General features: G+C 43.9%; 1 protein-coding gene across 3 annotated transcripts in view; it reads right to left on the minus strand.

Annotated features, from left to right (window-relative positions):
* Window positions 1–11,529: 11,529 nt before the first annotated feature.
* ZFAND2B (zinc finger AN1-type containing 2B) overlaps window positions 11,530–17,463 on the minus strand; it is a 127,003-nt gene continuing 121,069 nt past the window's right edge. For all 3 annotated transcript variants that reach the window (XM_086954360.1, XM_086954362.1, XM_086954361.1), the window contains one exon: window positions 11,530–13,798. In XM_086954360.1, the coding sequence (XP_086810486.1) occupies window positions 13,754–13,798 (45 nt within the window). In that variant the 3' untranslated portion in view covers window positions 11,530–13,753. The remainder of the gene's footprint in view (window positions 13,799–17,463) is intronic.

The raw sequence follows: 17,463 nt of genomic DNA on the forward strand, positions 1-17,463 counted from the left end.
TCTCTACCGCATACGTTATGGGCGACCTCAGACACGGATGTGGGAGAGATGCGTATTCCACCAATACACATTACTGTTAAGGAGGGGGCCCCTCTACCACGAGTGCCACAGTATAAGATTTCGAGAGACGGTGAAATTGCATTGACACATATTGTTCAGGATTTGATGTCTGCAGGGGTAGTGGAGGAGGTCCCTTATAATGTTTGCAACAGTCCTATTCTTCCGATCCTTAAGAGAGATATTGACGACAAAGTCTATCGCTTTATTATTGATTTGAGAGAGATCAACAAAATTGTCATTCTCCAATACCCGGTGGTGTCCGATATTACGACCTTGCTTACATTGGTCCCACCCACGGCCACAACGTTTAGTGTAATCGATTTGAAAAACGCGTTCTTTTCCATCCCTGTTCATCCTGATAGCAGATACTTGTTTGGCTTCACGTTAAATACTAAATCGTATAGATTTTGTCGTGTTCCCCAAGGTTATACTGAAAGCCCTAGCATCTACAGCCAGGCTTTGAAAAGACAGCTAGATTCCTTTAAATTGCAGACTGGCGTTGCTCTCATCCAGTACGTGGATGACCTTCTGCTTGCTGCTGACTCTTATGCACAATGTGAAGAAAGTACACTTGCGTTGCTTTCCTTTTTGGCACAGAACAATCATAAGGTTTCGAAGAAAAAGCTCCAATACTGTAGACCTCAGGTGACCTACCTTGGTCATCTGTTGTCTAAGGAGGGTCGTGCATTAACATCTGATCGGATTCAAGCAATTCTAGACACACCAGTCCCCCGCACGCAGAGAGATGTACGTGCCATTATAGGGTTGACATCCTTTTGTAGACAGTGGATCATGGGTTTTTCACACATCATAAAACCCTTGCTAGCATTACTGTCCAAAGCTACACCAATGCCCCTTGAATGGACAGATGAATGTCAGAAGGCTTTTGAACAGTTGAGGCAGGCCCTTTGTTCCGCACCCGTGTTAGGCACACCAGACTACACAAAGCTTTTCACATTGTACGTGCACGAGAATGATGGGTGCGCGTTGTCAGTGCTAGTGCAAATACACGGGGATAAGCAGAGACCATGTGCATACTTCTCTGCTATTCTTGATCCTGTAGCACGAGGGTTGCCTGGGTGTTTTCGAGCGGTAGCAGCAACGGCAGTAGCCATACGGCAGAGTGAGGGAATAGTGTTATCGCACAAACTGCTGGTGTTAGTTCCTCACGCAGTAGATGCTCTGCTAAACCAAACAAAGACGCAATACCTCACGAGTGCACGGCTAACAGGATATGAGCTGACACTTTTGGCGCCACATATTACACTGAAAAGATGCGCTACTTTGAACCCTGCCACTTTATTGCCCTATCCGGCCGAGGAGGGTCAGGAAGAAAAACATCACGATTGTGTTTTCCTGACCGAGGAACAGACAAAGGGTCGTGTCGACTTACAGGATGTGCCACTTCCAGATGTGGATGGGGAACTGTGGGTTGATGGATCATGTTTAAGGCTGCCAGATGGTACGACTTCCGCAGCCTATGCGATCACGACACTTAAGACAGTGGTAGAAACAGCTAAGATACCACAGAAATCGGCTCAGGCAGCAGAGCTGATAGCCTTAACAAGAGCCTGCGAATTGAGTGCTGGTCTATGTGTGAACATATACACAGACAGCCGGTACGCCTTCCGAGTGGCACATGACTTCGGGCTACTCTGGAGAGAGCGTGGGTTTTTGACATCTCACGGAGAACACATTATGCACGGAGAGCTAGTGCGTGATCTCCTAAACGCGTTGCTCGGCCCAAAGAAAGTAGCGATAGTAAAATGCAGTGCCCACAAAAAGATTACGGATAAAGTGGGCCAAGGAAATGCCTTCGCAGACAGCATAGCGAGACAAACGGCTATGTCCCGAACTAGCTCCCCCATGTATGTGATACAATCGCAGGCTGAGCGATGGAGTGATGCTAGAGCAGAAATATTGGACATTCAAAAATCAGCCACTGAATCAGAACTTGCGGCATGGGCAGCAGATGGGGTACTAGATGACAAGGGTTGTTGGAGAAGCAAAGACATGGAGAAATGGAAATTGCCTGCGGCTTACGTGCAGGCGATGGTCCAGATGACACATGGACTGGCGCATGTCGGAGCTCTTGCAATCACTCGACTGTTAACACGAGTCTGGGAACATCCTGAGATTGCTAATACTGCCAAGAGAGTAGTGCAGACCTGCCTGATTTGTTTACAACACAATCCTGGAAAGGGGACCCATACTCCGAAAGGAGGGTTCGTTCCACCTTCTGCACCATTTGAGGTACTCCAAATGGATTACATCCAACTCGAGCGCTGCAACAACCTGAAGTACGTCCTAGTGGTGGTATGCGCCTTTAGCAAATGGGTTGAGGCCTTCCCCACGAAAGACAATACGGCTCTGACAACAGCTAAGGTGTTGCTTAAGGAATTCTTTCCTCGCTTTGGAGTTTGCAAATTTCTGTGGAGCGATAATGGGCCTCATTTTGTTGGAAAGATTGTGGAGTATCTACTGAAGGGGTTAGGGATTCAGCAGAAGTTCCACGCTGTATTCCACCCTCAGTCGGCAGGTCTGGTTGAGCGGTACAATGCTACGTTGAAACTTAAACTGGCCAAAATTGTGGCATCCACATCGTTGAAGTGGCCAGATGCTTTGCCGCTAGCACTGCTCTCTCTTAGATCAGTACCCCATTCACGAACTGGCCTTACACCCTACGAGGTGGTGTTTGGGCGCCCCATGAATATCTGGGGGGTGCCCAAGCCGCGATTAATACATGATGTGCCTTGTGTTATGATGAACGACTATTTGGCACGATTAACAAATGATTTACTTTCTATTCATCAACAGGTTCGAGAAGCGCTCCCTGACAACTCTACTGGAGAGGGCCATGATCTTCGCCCTGGTGATCATGTGATGATCCGATCGTTTGAGAGAGCGAGCAGTATGGAGCCCAGGTGGAAGGGCCCTGAACAGGTCCTCCTTGCAACCCGGACCGCTGTACGAGTGACCAACAGAAAGCGGTGGGTGCACTCGACACACTGCCGCCGTGTCTCTCCGGATTTGGTGACTCCTGCTGCGCTGACTGACTACAAGGAGATTCTGGAGAAAGAAAAGAGCCCAGCTGTGACGTCGGCCGAAGTTGAGGGAGCCTTCCCGGACCACGCTGTTGCCGGACGAGAGCACTACAACCTGCGTCCCCGATAAGAAGATTTTTTTTTTTTTTTTACATGACTGGTTGGTTACCGCTCCAGGTTTGTGAAACGGAAACCGGGAATTCCAAGGGGGGGGGGATCAGTTCTGCCAGTGTAGCGACACCCGTCTTGGCCCGGAGAAGAAAACAACGGCTACCTCGGAGTTCAGCACCGCATTTTTCTTTTTTTAGGTATACACGCACGTGTATTTGAGACTCTGTGAACAATTTGAACTATTTGAGACTCTGCAAGAACATTTCTGAACTATGGCATCAACGGCATCACGAGATAAACGAATATTAGGTGCCATTCTCTTTGTTCTGACTATTGTGGTGATAGCTGTAATAGCCTGGGTAGTTGAACTTGTGGTGCCTGCACGTGAACATTTGCTGCCGACTACCCCGGCTCCATCTGAACATTTTCACTTTACATTACCCTACCATGAAGAACGACATCGGCAAACTTATCTGAATAACAGTTTTATTCAGATTCTTCATCACACGCATAATATGACCAATACTTCGAATTGCTGGGTGTGTGGGATGTTGCCGGGGCACCAGAAGAGAGGGGGCACCCCACTCATTCCACTCCCGTTTTCGCATAATGGATCGTGCAATGCCTGGTACACCCTCCTTTTTACTTTGAGATGGCCAACAAAAGGGGGGGTGCTTTTCCGTTTGAATAAAATATGCTCCCATGATAAGGATGGGTTTCCACGGGCTGAGGGTACTCGATTTGAATGGGAAGAGTACAGGCCCGACAACGTGTCTGCCCCGCGTGTGTACAGCAATCAAAGAAATATTAATGTATCCAGCTCACGTCATTAATGTCATTGCTACTAAAGCCGATTTGTGTATTAGAAATAAAGGTTCGATTGCGGTGGGGAAAAGTGAATGTAACACCACTCTTACTTTTGATAGCCCGAATGGCATCTCATTCGTAGCATCTCGAAACACGTATTTTATTTGTGGAACGAAGGGTTATCATCAGCTTCCATTGGGATGGTTGGGTACGTGCTATGTATCGTTTGTGCTACCTCCTGTATTCATTGCCCCACCAATGTATCACAATGACTATATCTTGTATCATGACTTTGTCCTCAATAGAGTTAAGCGGACTGTTGTTCTGGACGACATAGACCAGACTGATACTGCCTTGCAACAGTATGTGGACTTTAATTTGGGACTATTTTCCTTCGTGGGGGCTGCGTTGAACAGCCGGAAAATAAGACGATTGACACGTGTTGTCGAGGCTGTAGCGAATGACACTGCCATTGCCCTAGGAAACATCACTGAGGAATTACAGATTTCTAGAATCGTTACGCTCCAGAATCGGATGGTGCTAGATGTGGTTCTGGCTGACCGTGGGGGGGCATGCAGAATTATCGGAAGTAGCTGCTGCGTGTATATACCGGACAATTCTCCATCTGTTTATGATGCCATATCAAAGCTCCACAAAATAGCAGCTGAGATACATCCGGACAATGGAACTTGGACACTTTCAGGATGGTTCTGGTCAATGCTTACTACCTGGGGCTGGAAACTGTTGACGATTCTATGTATAATTGTGGGGGCACTGTTTTTTATATGCCTATGTATTCAATGTGGTCCAGCCTTATGTTCCATGTGCCTATCAGCTTGCATACCATCAAGACGAGCTCTTGCTCATGACAAAATGATGCTTCATAAGGAAGTAACGCAGATAATGTTAATAGACATCGAGGACGAACATCCTGATTATGTTCACTATGAGGTAGATTCAGCTAAACGCTAAAAGGGTCGTCTGTCGTAATTGGCATGGCCGCGTTAGCGATTAGCTGAAACTACACGTTGTCCTCCTTAACTTGGCTATATATAAAAACGCCATTTTGAATGTTGCGGCGGCCATCTTAGACCATGAGCGGCCTCGTGGCCGGCGTGCCCTTTAGTCCGTTGTCCGTACCACTGACCACTTCAGTCTGCCCAGCAACAGGCTATTTTTAGTACTGGTCAAGCTTGCACATGCGCAGTCCCAACTGACCAGTTAGCCTTCAGGAATGTGCGCCAAACTGACCAGCGGAGTTGTGCCCCCTCCAATGAGCTGGCTGTGTTCCAAAACATGACCATATATGTACATGAATGTGTTTTAAACTTGTGCCGCCTATCTTTTATTGCCCCAAAACTGTATATAAATCGGGGTCACACCGGTGTTCGGTGTGATACCTCTTGCATTACCGAAGCGTGCTGTTTGAGTGTACCACCACCCCATGGGGTCTTAATAAACTTGTTCTTTGCCTTTTACAGTTTCCGTGCCAACAGTTCTTGAGAGTAAGTGGGTTATCTTTGGAGCATGTAGGCCTTGGGAACCCTGATTACTACACCTGGACCAGAGTCTTTTGGGCTCGGTCCGGTAGTAGTGGCAGAATATTGCGGACCGTACTTAGCAAGCCAAAACAGAGGGTAGTGGTTTTTCTGGCTTGAACTGTAAATGAGAGATCTTGGTCCATCCAGACCCCCAGACTTTTTATCTCCATTTTAGGGGTGGGTGCCAGTCCCATACAGGCTGTGTTGGCTTTAACATTTAGCTGATTGCCAAGTAGCATAAGCTCGGTTTTGTCGTCGTCGAGTTTTAAGTGGGATAGGCTCAGCCACTTAGTGATTTCCTCAAGACAGCCGCAGAGATCCGGGGGCATATGGTCGGCCTGGTTCAAAGCCACCACCAGCTGAGTGTTATCGGCAAAGGTGACTACATGAATCCCAAAGGGGGAGACCATCCCCGCCAGTGGATGCATATAGAAATTAAAAAGTGTTGGGCTCAAGGATGAGCCCTGTGGTACTCCACACTTGAGGGGGGCCAGATTAGACAAGGTGTCACCTGGACACACCAGTCCTCCAGAAAGGATTGGAGCCAAGGGCCTTATTTATGAAAAGTGACGCATCGCTGCGTGAAAACAGCGATGCGTCACTTTTCACTGCGCACTCCTTGCGACACCAATGATGCGTCATATTTAATGTATGACGCATCATGTTGCAAGGAGTTACAGATACGTCAGTATTTCTGACGTATCTGTAAGCGCAAAAGTGATGCATTGCTGGAGTGTGTCACAAAAGTGACGCTACTCCAACAATGCGTCCTTTCACATGGGGAAAGCCCCATGTGAAAGGGCTTGCGTCAGTCTTACGCCTGCTGTGAGGCAGACGCAAGATTTTGACACAACAGCGTCCTAAAAGTGACGCAGTGAAATCTAATAGATTTCACTGCGTCACTATTACGAGGCTTTTTGCGGGGGAACGCCCCCTCTGCATACATTATACCTGACGCAGGTATAATGTGGCGCAGGGGTTTAAAAAGTCACGCATCTACCTAGATGCATCACTTTTTAAATATGGCGCAACAAGGCGCATGTTTTACGCTGCCGATGCGTCACAAAAAGTGATGCATCAACAGCGCAAAACTGACGCAAGGCCTCATAAATGAGGCCCCAGGATAGCACCTTGCCGGACACTCCTATATTCCTGAGACGGTGAGCCAAGATATGATTCTTCACCGTATCGAAGGCCGCACTTAGGTCGAGAAGTATTATGGCAGCTTTACCTCCTACGTCAAGGACCTTTCTGGCTTCCTCCATGACCGCCATCAAGGCGATCTCAGTGCCTTGGCGTGGGCGGAAGCCAATGTGTGAGGGGTGGAGCAGATAATTGGATTCCAGGAACGTGGAGAGTGTGTTAACAATTTTCTCTGCAATTTTGCCCATTGCCAGGAGGAGCGAGATAGGAAGATAGTTGGCCATATCTACAGGGTCCAGGCTAGGCTTTTACAGCAGAGCTTTTACCATAGCTCTCTGAAGGAATCGATCAGGCTGGTCATAATGGGTGCCACAATGGAAGCAGCCAATGTTAAGATGTTAAGAGGTGCTGGGTCCAATGGTGATCCTGATTTGACCATGAAGGTAGCTAAGAATGACTCCTGAGTCTGCGGTGTGAGTTTTCAGATGGGAATGGTTTCCATCCTGGCCCGCGTCAGTCGGCTCAAGTATGTCATTGTCTCTTTTTGGGAGGTGCTTAAGAATATGAACTTTGGTGGCAAAGAACTCTTAAGTTTGTTACAGCAGTCTCCAGACGGGTCTGGTGCCGCTGGAGGGTCCTGGGCTTTGAGCAGTTTTTTTGCGATCAAAATGGTCTCGCTGGAGGAGTTAGCCGCTCCTGGAATCTTTTCCTCGTAAGTGGCTTGGGCTCGTTTTATTTCAGCTTTATATTTTCCAATAGCTTTCGTATATTCTTGTTTCTTAGCTACAGAGAAATCTTTCCTCCATATCCGCTCTAAACGTTTGCATTTTTGTTTTAGCGCCTGTAGTTCTGGAGAGAACCATGTGGAATTGTAGGCCACTTTCTTCTGGATTAATTTCTTGGAAAGAACTGTGTTCAGTGATTCCTCAATCCAATGTATAAACTTCTGAAAGTCTGTTAAAGGGTTAAGTTCGGAGTTCTCAAATTCCTGGATCCACTCTTCCAACAGGAGTTTGGGCCAAGGTCGAATCAGTGTTCAAGTTGAGTGTGTTTCAGTGTTCAAGTTGAGTGTGTGTGCACAGCGGGAGTCAGTGGAGCCCATATTGTGGGGATTAAAACATTTTCGGGATGGGGATGAGGGCTTCTGCTTCAAGTTCCACCAGGTTAGAAAAAAATCGGATCAAGAAGGTGATATTTGATATGAGTAGCTTGAGAGACCTTCTGGTGAAGTTGACATGCCAACAGGTCTTGTGTTAGTTCAGTTGTTGATGATTCTAGGGGATCATCAAAATGAAGATTAATATCTCCAAGGAGACTAAAGTTGGCCGAGGAACTAGCGAGGGTCATAGCGGTCTCCATCAGGGATTTGCCAAATTGGCCCAGATGGGAGATAGATAAATATGCCCGAGAATGACAGTGAGGGAGTAAATTTGATTGAGAAATGAATATTCTCGCAGTCTGATAGTGGACTCTCTAGTAGTCTACAGGTCAGGTGACCTTTATAGATTATGGCCATCCCACTACCCACTCCTGACATTCTGTCTTTCCTCTGGATTAAGTATCCAGGGGGGAAAGATTGAACAATATCCAGTTCTGAGCTCACGTTGAGCCAGGTCTCCGTGAGAAACCAAACCTCCGGCCCCAGGTCTTTTAGCAGCATGAAACTCTTGGTTGTGTGCTGGGCAGGGATCTGCAGTTAAATAAGAGAAGTTGATATGTAGGCCCCGTTGGTAGTGCGGGAGCATCTTGAGGGGTGAGTCCAAAGTCACAGTATAACCACCTCTCTTGATGCTCCTCCAACGAAATGGTATACATACATCTGGAACTCTATTTAACTGCCTCAGCCCATAACTGGAGTAGGAGAGGCTTACTAAGGGGGCAGATGCAGGGGTTCTAGCCCCTGGACCCAGTTTGCCACCAATTGGGCTTGCCTTTGGCACGCCATCTGGCGTATTTATGCTGTCAGCTGCGCATCGGGTTCAGCAACTAGAACGCTGACCGTGCGCCAGCCCACCGTGAGCTCTTGTTGGGTGCAATTCCCTCCCTTCCCCCAGAGCATTGAACACAGCTCCACAATGTAAAATAATGATGACAGACACAATAACAAAATAAAAAAACAAGGTGCAAGTGATAGCAGCAGCAGTTAAATGTTTTAAAATGAGGAGGGTGGCAAGCACCTAAGCGCCATTCTGTGCAAGGTCTGACCCCTCAAGTGAAACATTTAGTTTGCCCTCTAGAATGAAACTAATATTTGGCTATGGTTTGCAGCCATCCCAAAAATCCTTCCTGATCATCTAACATTCACTTGAGATGCTTAGAGGATCGCCACCTTGAAGTGGCAGAGGGGTTGTGTATCTCAGTGACCTGGAGAGCTTTGCCAGTAGACGCTTGGTCTAATGGTAGAGTCACCCAAGCCGAACTGGCCTAAAAGTAGAGAACACATGATACACCATCCACTGGTCCTCCTGGTTTGTGGTTGGACAAAACGCTAAAGATCTTGTCCCATAAAAAGTGTATGTGTTTCGGAAACCGCAACATGAGCCACTACTTCTTCTTAACACAAGTGGAGGTCCTTCGTTGCTGCCCCACATGCCAGCTGGCATAACGGGAAATAGTCGATTACGCTCCTGTTTGAGGCGCTGCTCCTTGCTGATAAAGCTCAGAGGTAATATTCAACATGAAAAAAACAACCCTCCTTTAACTGTTTTTCACATACTTTATGGTATATTTTATAAAATGTATGGTCCAATTTACAAGTGGTATTTAAAAAAAAAAAACACCAACTCAATTTATACACAAGTCATTTACAAAAATTCAATTTAATTCTATATACATTCATAAAGTTATACACTTTTTTTTAAAGCAAAGTCTCAGAGTACACGATTCTAAATAAAACTATGTCAAACCCAATCTTTCCACACTTCATGCATTCCAACAATCACACTATCAGACTCGTACACCACGCCACTATCAAAACAATATGACCCCGTGATATGCACAATTTCGTAGTGCCTGCATTTTGAACTCTTTTTTCAGCACTTTTGGTTGGCTTCTCATGGGTCTAGTAACACAGTTGACATGTTTTGGTGACCAGTTTTATTTGGCTGCCACATTCCTCAGGACTAAACCACCATTATTGAATTAACAAAACCGTACATATGATGGGGTAGGCTTACTAGTTTGTAGTGGTTTGCCTGTTGGTGCTCCTTTCTTTGTTCAACAAATTTATTTTTTATTCTTTTTGCTTTACAACAGAAAAGGGGCCTGTCATAGTTAACATTATTCTTTGTTTTGAAAAAAGTATACAACTTTACAAATGTACATTATATATACACATTTCTATATTATTTGAGTTGGAAATAAATAGTTTTGGGGATAAAATGACCACTTGTAAGTTGGACCACATATTGTATGAATTATTACATATAATAGAAGAAATATAAGTCAGGGTGTGGTTGTTTTTTATGTTGTAAATTGTGGATTTAACCCTGTCTCCTAGACTATCCATAGAGGGTACCAGACTTTTTCAGCTGTCACTTGACCATCAGAGGCAATGTCTCCAGTAGCAGACACCAGTTGGAAGTAGAAGTAAAATCCACCATCCATGAGCGGTCTCAACAATGACCTTTCAGCCACACAACCTGCTGCTACGAACAGAGACTTCGATAGGAACTGGTTGGGAGTCATTGTGGATGATCACTGAGGCAATGACTAATAATGCATATGTGGTAGATGAGTTTATAGTCCTTAACCCAGAAGTCATTTGCTAAATGACTGACATTTTCACAGAAACCAAACCCTTAGGTGTCAATAGGCAGAACCAAGCTTTTTAAAAGTGAAGGGCATGTTTTCCAAAGACAGCTACACTGTTGGGACAGTACATTTTACACACTTGTTCAGTGAAGCTTACAGTTCAAATGCTTTGCTTTTCTGAGATTTTTCCTAACACAAGAATGGGAGATTGAGATTAGCAGATGTTCGTATAGAAGAGAAGTATCATAATTAAATGCAAAAACACTTGAAGATGTTCCAGTCCTCAGGGATGAAGTGTGGTGAAGGCAAATTGATGCACTCACCTTGCAGCTCATCAGAAAATATCTTGGCCACCCATCACATTTGAAGCATTAGCAGGCACAGTAAAAGACAGAGGAACAAAGGCACAATATAAAACCCTTCCTCTGCGCATGAACTCAGATACAGGCATCGAAAGAGACTACATAAGCTAAACCTGAGAGGAGAACTCAAGAAGAAAGAAATGCTCCAAAATAATGCATTATCTGTGAACAGAAGTTTAATCGAAGCTGCATCGGCAAACAACTGTTAAACCTTGGAAATAGTTGCAAATAAAAGAGAGCTCAGTGTTCAGGAACCCTAACAAACAACCCGCAGTATAAAATATCTAAACATGACACCCAAGATTTCATGTTTATGCCTTTCTACCTCGTCAAGTACATTAGTACATTATAGAAACACAATGAGGTTGATCGGCTACATAGACTAATATGTTGGATATTTATATGTTAATTGTACTGTAGCTTATCAGCACAATGCGAATAATAACTCAAAAGTATGCGAATCTATAAAAGATCCAATACTGTGGAACTTTCCTTGTTTTCAGCCATCCCAGAATACAGTATTAATCAATGGATGCCTTACATCTAATGTGATCTGTTCCTTGCGAGTCTGTGGTGCAGTGCTTGTCTTAGTGCTCTAATTGCATTTACATTCTAAACTCTCTCTCCAATCTATCATTCCCAACAAAAGCCTGGTGATGTCTCGGGTAAGACGTCATGCTGCAAGGAATCATGACAAAGCCAAAGACATTTTGTTTTTGAAAAAAAAGTTGTATTTTGAAAATTACCCACAATATTACAGTGATACTGCTACTGAAGGCAAAAGCAATGACAAGTTTAGGTATCAGACAACACAAGCAAAAGCCCCCATTGCACGCTCTTTATTTACAGGATACAATTATTAATCAGGAGATGCCCATCCACATCTGCATGGGATTTATGTAAGTTTATTGCTACTTGCTATTTAATTAAACAAAATTGTTGGTAATAGTACAGTTGTGTACGGCAATGACTTCTTTTCTGACAACACAATTTTAAAAACAGACAAGTCCTTTAAGGGAGCTAAGAGGGTAGTTGTGCAAAATCCCACAAGCAATGAACCACACACACACAAATCACAAACATCACAAGGACAGCCTGCCTAGAGGCTCAGTCAGTGTACAGAACGACTATTCTGAACACAACGTTGATACAGGTAACAGTCGGTGTATTCAGCGGTACAACATTGCAAATAAGTGCTAATGATTCAGAGCCTCATCATGTCTTTTGGCCACCATGCAAATGCCTATATACAGCACCAACCACACAATCTCCATCAGTACCAAACGGATTACACTGCAAATCTGGCCAGGTCCCTTACTTTGTGTTCACAACATCTGAATGTTTTATCTTTTTACAGATCTTGATCGAAGTATGTACACGTAAGACAGATCCATTGCTCTCCTCCCTTGAAATGATAACAAAACTGTCTAATCTGCTTCCACTATATGCTTTGTGAATCGCAAACCATTCACAACATGGTTTTTCTAGCATGCACAGCTCTACATGCCTTACTCACGTCTTTTGTGGATGATTGCATGCAAACAGACTACTACTCATTGCCAACGGTGCACCTTCATAAATTAGAGCTTTTCTGCATACCTCTGGTGATGGACAGACAAGCTGCAGATTTAAAACTGGAACAATATTTTAATGCCATAGCTGCATCTAGCAAGTCACTTCAGAAAGAAGTTATTTTGGATTCAAAGTTTAGTCTCAAGTCAAAACGGCTTCAACAGTGTCTTCTGAACCCTTGTCTGGGTAAAAAGAACTTGGCAGGGCACTTCAAAATATTTCTGTGATATTCATACAGTCAAATATTTTTTAAATAAACACAATTAACTGGAAAAGCAAAACATTTGTAAAATAAAATGAATAAATAATGAGGTCATACTGGGGCACAGTTATAACAAAAACAAACCCAAATTAGCAACATTGGTCAGAATGCCCATCAATGTTTCTGGCTTAAAGAGTCCCATTAATAAAGGTTACTGAAAAACTGCAGAACTCCTGTATTACTTGTATAAACCATTGTATGCATCATTAGTGAATGTGTTCAATAATTTGTTTCATGCTGTAGGTTAGAAGAAAATGGTAGTTTGAACTAAAACGTTCACATCGTCACACACATACACAACATTTGACAGTCGAACCATAAATGATCAACTCTTGTGAGTTCTGTTTTCCTAGAACAGGACTAACCTCTTGACCAAGTTTAAATTGAAGCATAGATCTCTCCTGACATGACCGGGCAGCCATTTTGTTTTTCATCAAACCATCTCACTGTGGCTAGTCAGGGGAGTAAGCCCCAAATGACAGCCATTACATTTTTGGTATTGCCTAGCACAACCCAAAAGAACTGGACCAGAGACAATGCCCCTGAATTCTGCATCTCTCTGTTTATCACATGGTACAACATGATGTACCCAAGTTCTACCAGTTAGACAACTTCCAAGCATGACTCGGGTCTGATCCTGCTCCTAGCGCCAGCCAATCCCGAGCATGTATATAGTGGTCTTCTGATCAGTGGTTAGCACTTTTCAAACAAGCCATCTCCATCAACAATATCATTGGCAGCATTGACATTTTTTACATGAACTAAGTAGATGATAAATTATCTTTACAATTTATACATTAACAACACCCCATCACGTTAGACCCATAGAAACATTTTAAATAAGATTCTGATAAAAGTTTATCACTATAATACTGTCCGCCCATGAAGACTTCTTTAGGTCAATAGTTATAGCCCTAAAAGAAAAAACATTTACAAATAGATAATGTGCTTCATCTGTAACTCTTGTGACTTGAGCGGCCTCAGAGCTACATCTGAGCATCAGTCGCATACACCCACACGCGCAGTGGGCTAGCGTATCTTCTGTGGGCACCGCTCCTTCCTCTCACCGGTGGGTCTCCACATGCTACTGGGCGTCTGTCAAGACAAGGTGCAGTTTGAAGTTTTTGAAGTCCGGGTCTCAGCCTGAAATGGAAATCATAAATGCATTCAACTAAACAGTGGCGACTAGGTTAGTTGGCAGAAACCTACTCTGATGCATACCAAGGGATGGAAGGAAATCCCAAGCTGGTGAACTAACGGAGGAAGTGAAATATGGCTAATGAAAGTCAAGTTCTATAAAAAAGTAAAACCACCTTTCTACTCCAGCCTCAAAAAAGCTAACTGAGAAATAGGGCTAGAATCATTTTTGTTATGAAAGTGAATCCTTGGTCTGGATGATGGTGACTGAATTTCCATAACTGCCCAATCAATACCTTTCTAGAAAAATTGCAATAAAATGTATGGAATTGGTTTAACAATACATAAAAAGAATCCCCAATAGCTTAGTTTTTGTTTTTATTTACATTTTTATATAGTGCAACAAAATCAAGTAGTATCAGAGTGCTCTTAACACACCCAACAACGGAGAGTGAAATAATTCTTGTATATAATCCTGAGAACCACAAGCTAGCCAAACAAAGTACATTATTTAAACAGTAGTTGAAGAATGCGATAAGAACTGGCAAACCAGAATGACACAAGTAGTTAGAAAATGTAGAACTAATAAGAAAGTTGGAAAATTAAACTTTTGGCATTAAACAGGGGAACAAAAGGGAGTCTCGCCCGTACAGCGGAGAAGGAAAGTCTAAAAGTTCAGGAGCAAAGAAGGGGTGCTAAAATATAAAATGCCATAGGAGAAGGTGATAAAAACAGCTGAGAAACATATGTGGGGGAATATGGAGAAAGGATAAGCTAGATCTTGAATAGTCACCACAAGTGAACATCTGGGCGATACTGAAGCTACTATTTTATTTAGTTTTACTGGCATATATTAATCATCTAGCAATTATAAAATAGCATACGGGGAACATTAGCTTCCCTGTTACTGAATATGAAAACCACTAATCTGGCACCATTTGTCCTCTTCATATAGAATACCAGCCTCCTGCACTCGGATTTGAATGAAGCTATAATTGAGCTCGAGTCAGCTGGTAATTGATGGATTACGTTCTCAGATACCCCGAGTATCGCCCTCATTCTGGTGTACGTACAGAGATGACTATGTTTGAGCATTATTGACAATGGCCCCACAATAATGGTGAAAAGCGAAGGGGGATAAGATAGACCTTTCCAGGACCACAAAGTCAACAGGAACAATATCAGAACTAAAAATGACAATCCTCTCTAGGTGTTTCGATGAAAGGGTTATGATAAGAAGCATTAGCTCAAAGTACCTTATATATTTATGTGCGGGTCAAGTCTGCAGGTTAGTTTTGGTTGCCTACGGCATCAAAGGCCACTGTTAAATCAAGGATTACTATACTCCACCGCTGTCCACGACAGCAAGAGAATCATCTAGCATTTTTAATATAGCCGTTTCTGGGTTGTGACCTTGAGACAGTGCTTAATACCTGTACCCAGCCATGAGAGGTTTGGCGAGTTTGTGATGGGTTCGCATTTGCTAAGGACTTTTTTAGGTGGGGGAATGTGTGTCATTTGTCCCATTTTAGGGTCTCAGAAATGATGCTGTTTTGCAGGAACATGTTGTTGAGAAAACAATAGTTTGTTGAAGTGGAAGGAGAATTTTATGAGATTTTTGGTGAGATTGGTGGACCGTGACTAAACGTGGTTATGCCTTAATTCTGATTAATGGCATCAGCGCGGGAAGACATATTTGAGGCAGTGAATTAAGTTGCTGCATCAGGCGATATGAGGGGGAAGACACTATCGCAGGCGTTTTGTTTAGTTTAGCAAAGCGAAACGGTTCCTTAGGTCTGCTGAGTTCATTATTTATGGTATTTGTAATGTATTGTGATCAATTTTGAATTTGATAGAACCGTAGGGGTCCCTGAACAAGTGGAGGGGTCCTCAGCTGACCGCTTTGTCAAATGGCTAATCACCAAATGTCTACAACCGATGGGCCTCTGAAATTTCTTCTCAGTTAAAAGAGCCCACAGGATACCCGGCGGTAGGCTGAAACCAGGGGCCCCTCTTAGACCATTGCTGGCTAGACTGTTCAATTTTAGAGATCGAAACATTGAATTGCAAACTACCTGCAGTGCCCCACCAGTCACATATAAAAACAGTGCAATAACCTTCGTTCCCGATTTCACAGTAAAGGTCCAGAAGCAGAGAAGATCCTTTCTGGCAATCAAAAAAGAGCTTTGAGACTTGGGCATGAAATACTCAATGCTGTTCCCAGTGAAATTGCAAATCGAAGCAGAGGAAAAAACAGTTCTTTGATACCCCAGAGGTGGCGCAAGAATGGCTGGAAGGATAGAGACTGGTAAAAGGAAACAATACCAGGCTGTGGCGGGAGACACCTCCCAAAAGACAAACCGGCTCGGAAGAACGACAAGTAACGACAACCAGACTTGAGAAACCAGAGGGAGCGGGTAGCTGAGGCGTTTTCGTACTCAACAGACGTGCAGAGTCCACAACAAGGACAATCGGCGGCAAACCAACTCTGTCTGAACACCAAATGAAGTGGCTGGAAGCCTGCTAAGTGACATTAACCTTTAAGGTTTACAATAATTGGGCTGAAACGAATATAGTAAAATGTACGGGTGGAGGCAGGTGAGAATACAGATAGACCACCCCCCTCAAATCTTATAGATTAGTTTGGGGACAGGGTGACAGGCACTCTGCATAGTAGGGGATATGGGTAATTTTAAGCCCACAATCCACATGGTCGTACTGCCACAAATTTCTGTGGACAATGGGATTGGTACATCAATCATGGCGTACCCACTACCCCGGCGAGATATAATTCACATTCCACTCAAGTGCTCATAATAACCTTTCTAGGATAGACTATGTACTTACCCCAGCTGACCAGGTGGGGAAAATTATGGAGGTATTTTATCTGGGAAGGGGTATTTCGGACCACTCCCCGATATGGGCATGCGTCGTAATGGGAGAACAGCAAGCGGGAGAATAGCGCCAATAAATCCACAGAGCCTCAAAATCCCATCAGTAAAACACAAAAAACAACAACAAAAGTGTCACACAAGAACTATAGCTTTAAAGTCTTTTTTTATATCTAACTTTTGTTAAAGACCTGGTCACAGATGCAGCAAAAGCACTTAACAGAGCCACACTTAAGATATACAAGATTAGGGACAAGGCAGGGAAATTGTTTGCATGGCTTGACAAGCGCGACCATGCGAATTGACTAGTAACAGAGCTTATAGAAGATGGAGGAGAAATGCTGCACTGTACGCAATCGATATTGGAAGAGTCCACAACAAACGATGAGCAAATTAAAGCATCCAGTAATACCGTCTCCGAATGGAAATCGAGAGCCTTACTGGCAGATATGCCCCTCCCATCCTTTGCAGCGGATGACTTAACGCTACTGGATAGCGACATAACAAATGTAGCAGCAGCACATGCCATTAGGAGCCTACAATCTGGAAAGGCAATGGGACCCAACGGCCTACCGATAGAACTTTACAAATTGGTGCCCAATAAAATTGCCCCTTACCTGAGAGATATGTACCTAGAGAGTTGAGAAGTGGGTAGACTTCCAGAAAACCAGAGACTGGCCACGATAGTTGTTATACATTAAGACAGTAAATCCAGAAGCAAATGCTCCTCATATTGTCCCATCTCACTGCTTAACGCAGAAGTTAAGATCTTAGCAAAAC

The sequence above is a fragment of the Lissotriton vulgaris genome, chromosome 2_1 (assembly GCF_964263255.1).
Source record: "Lissotriton vulgaris chromosome 2_1, aLisVul1.2, whole genome shotgun sequence".
Taxonomy (NCBI): domain Eukaryota; kingdom Metazoa; phylum Chordata; class Amphibia; order Caudata; family Salamandridae; genus Lissotriton; species Lissotriton vulgaris.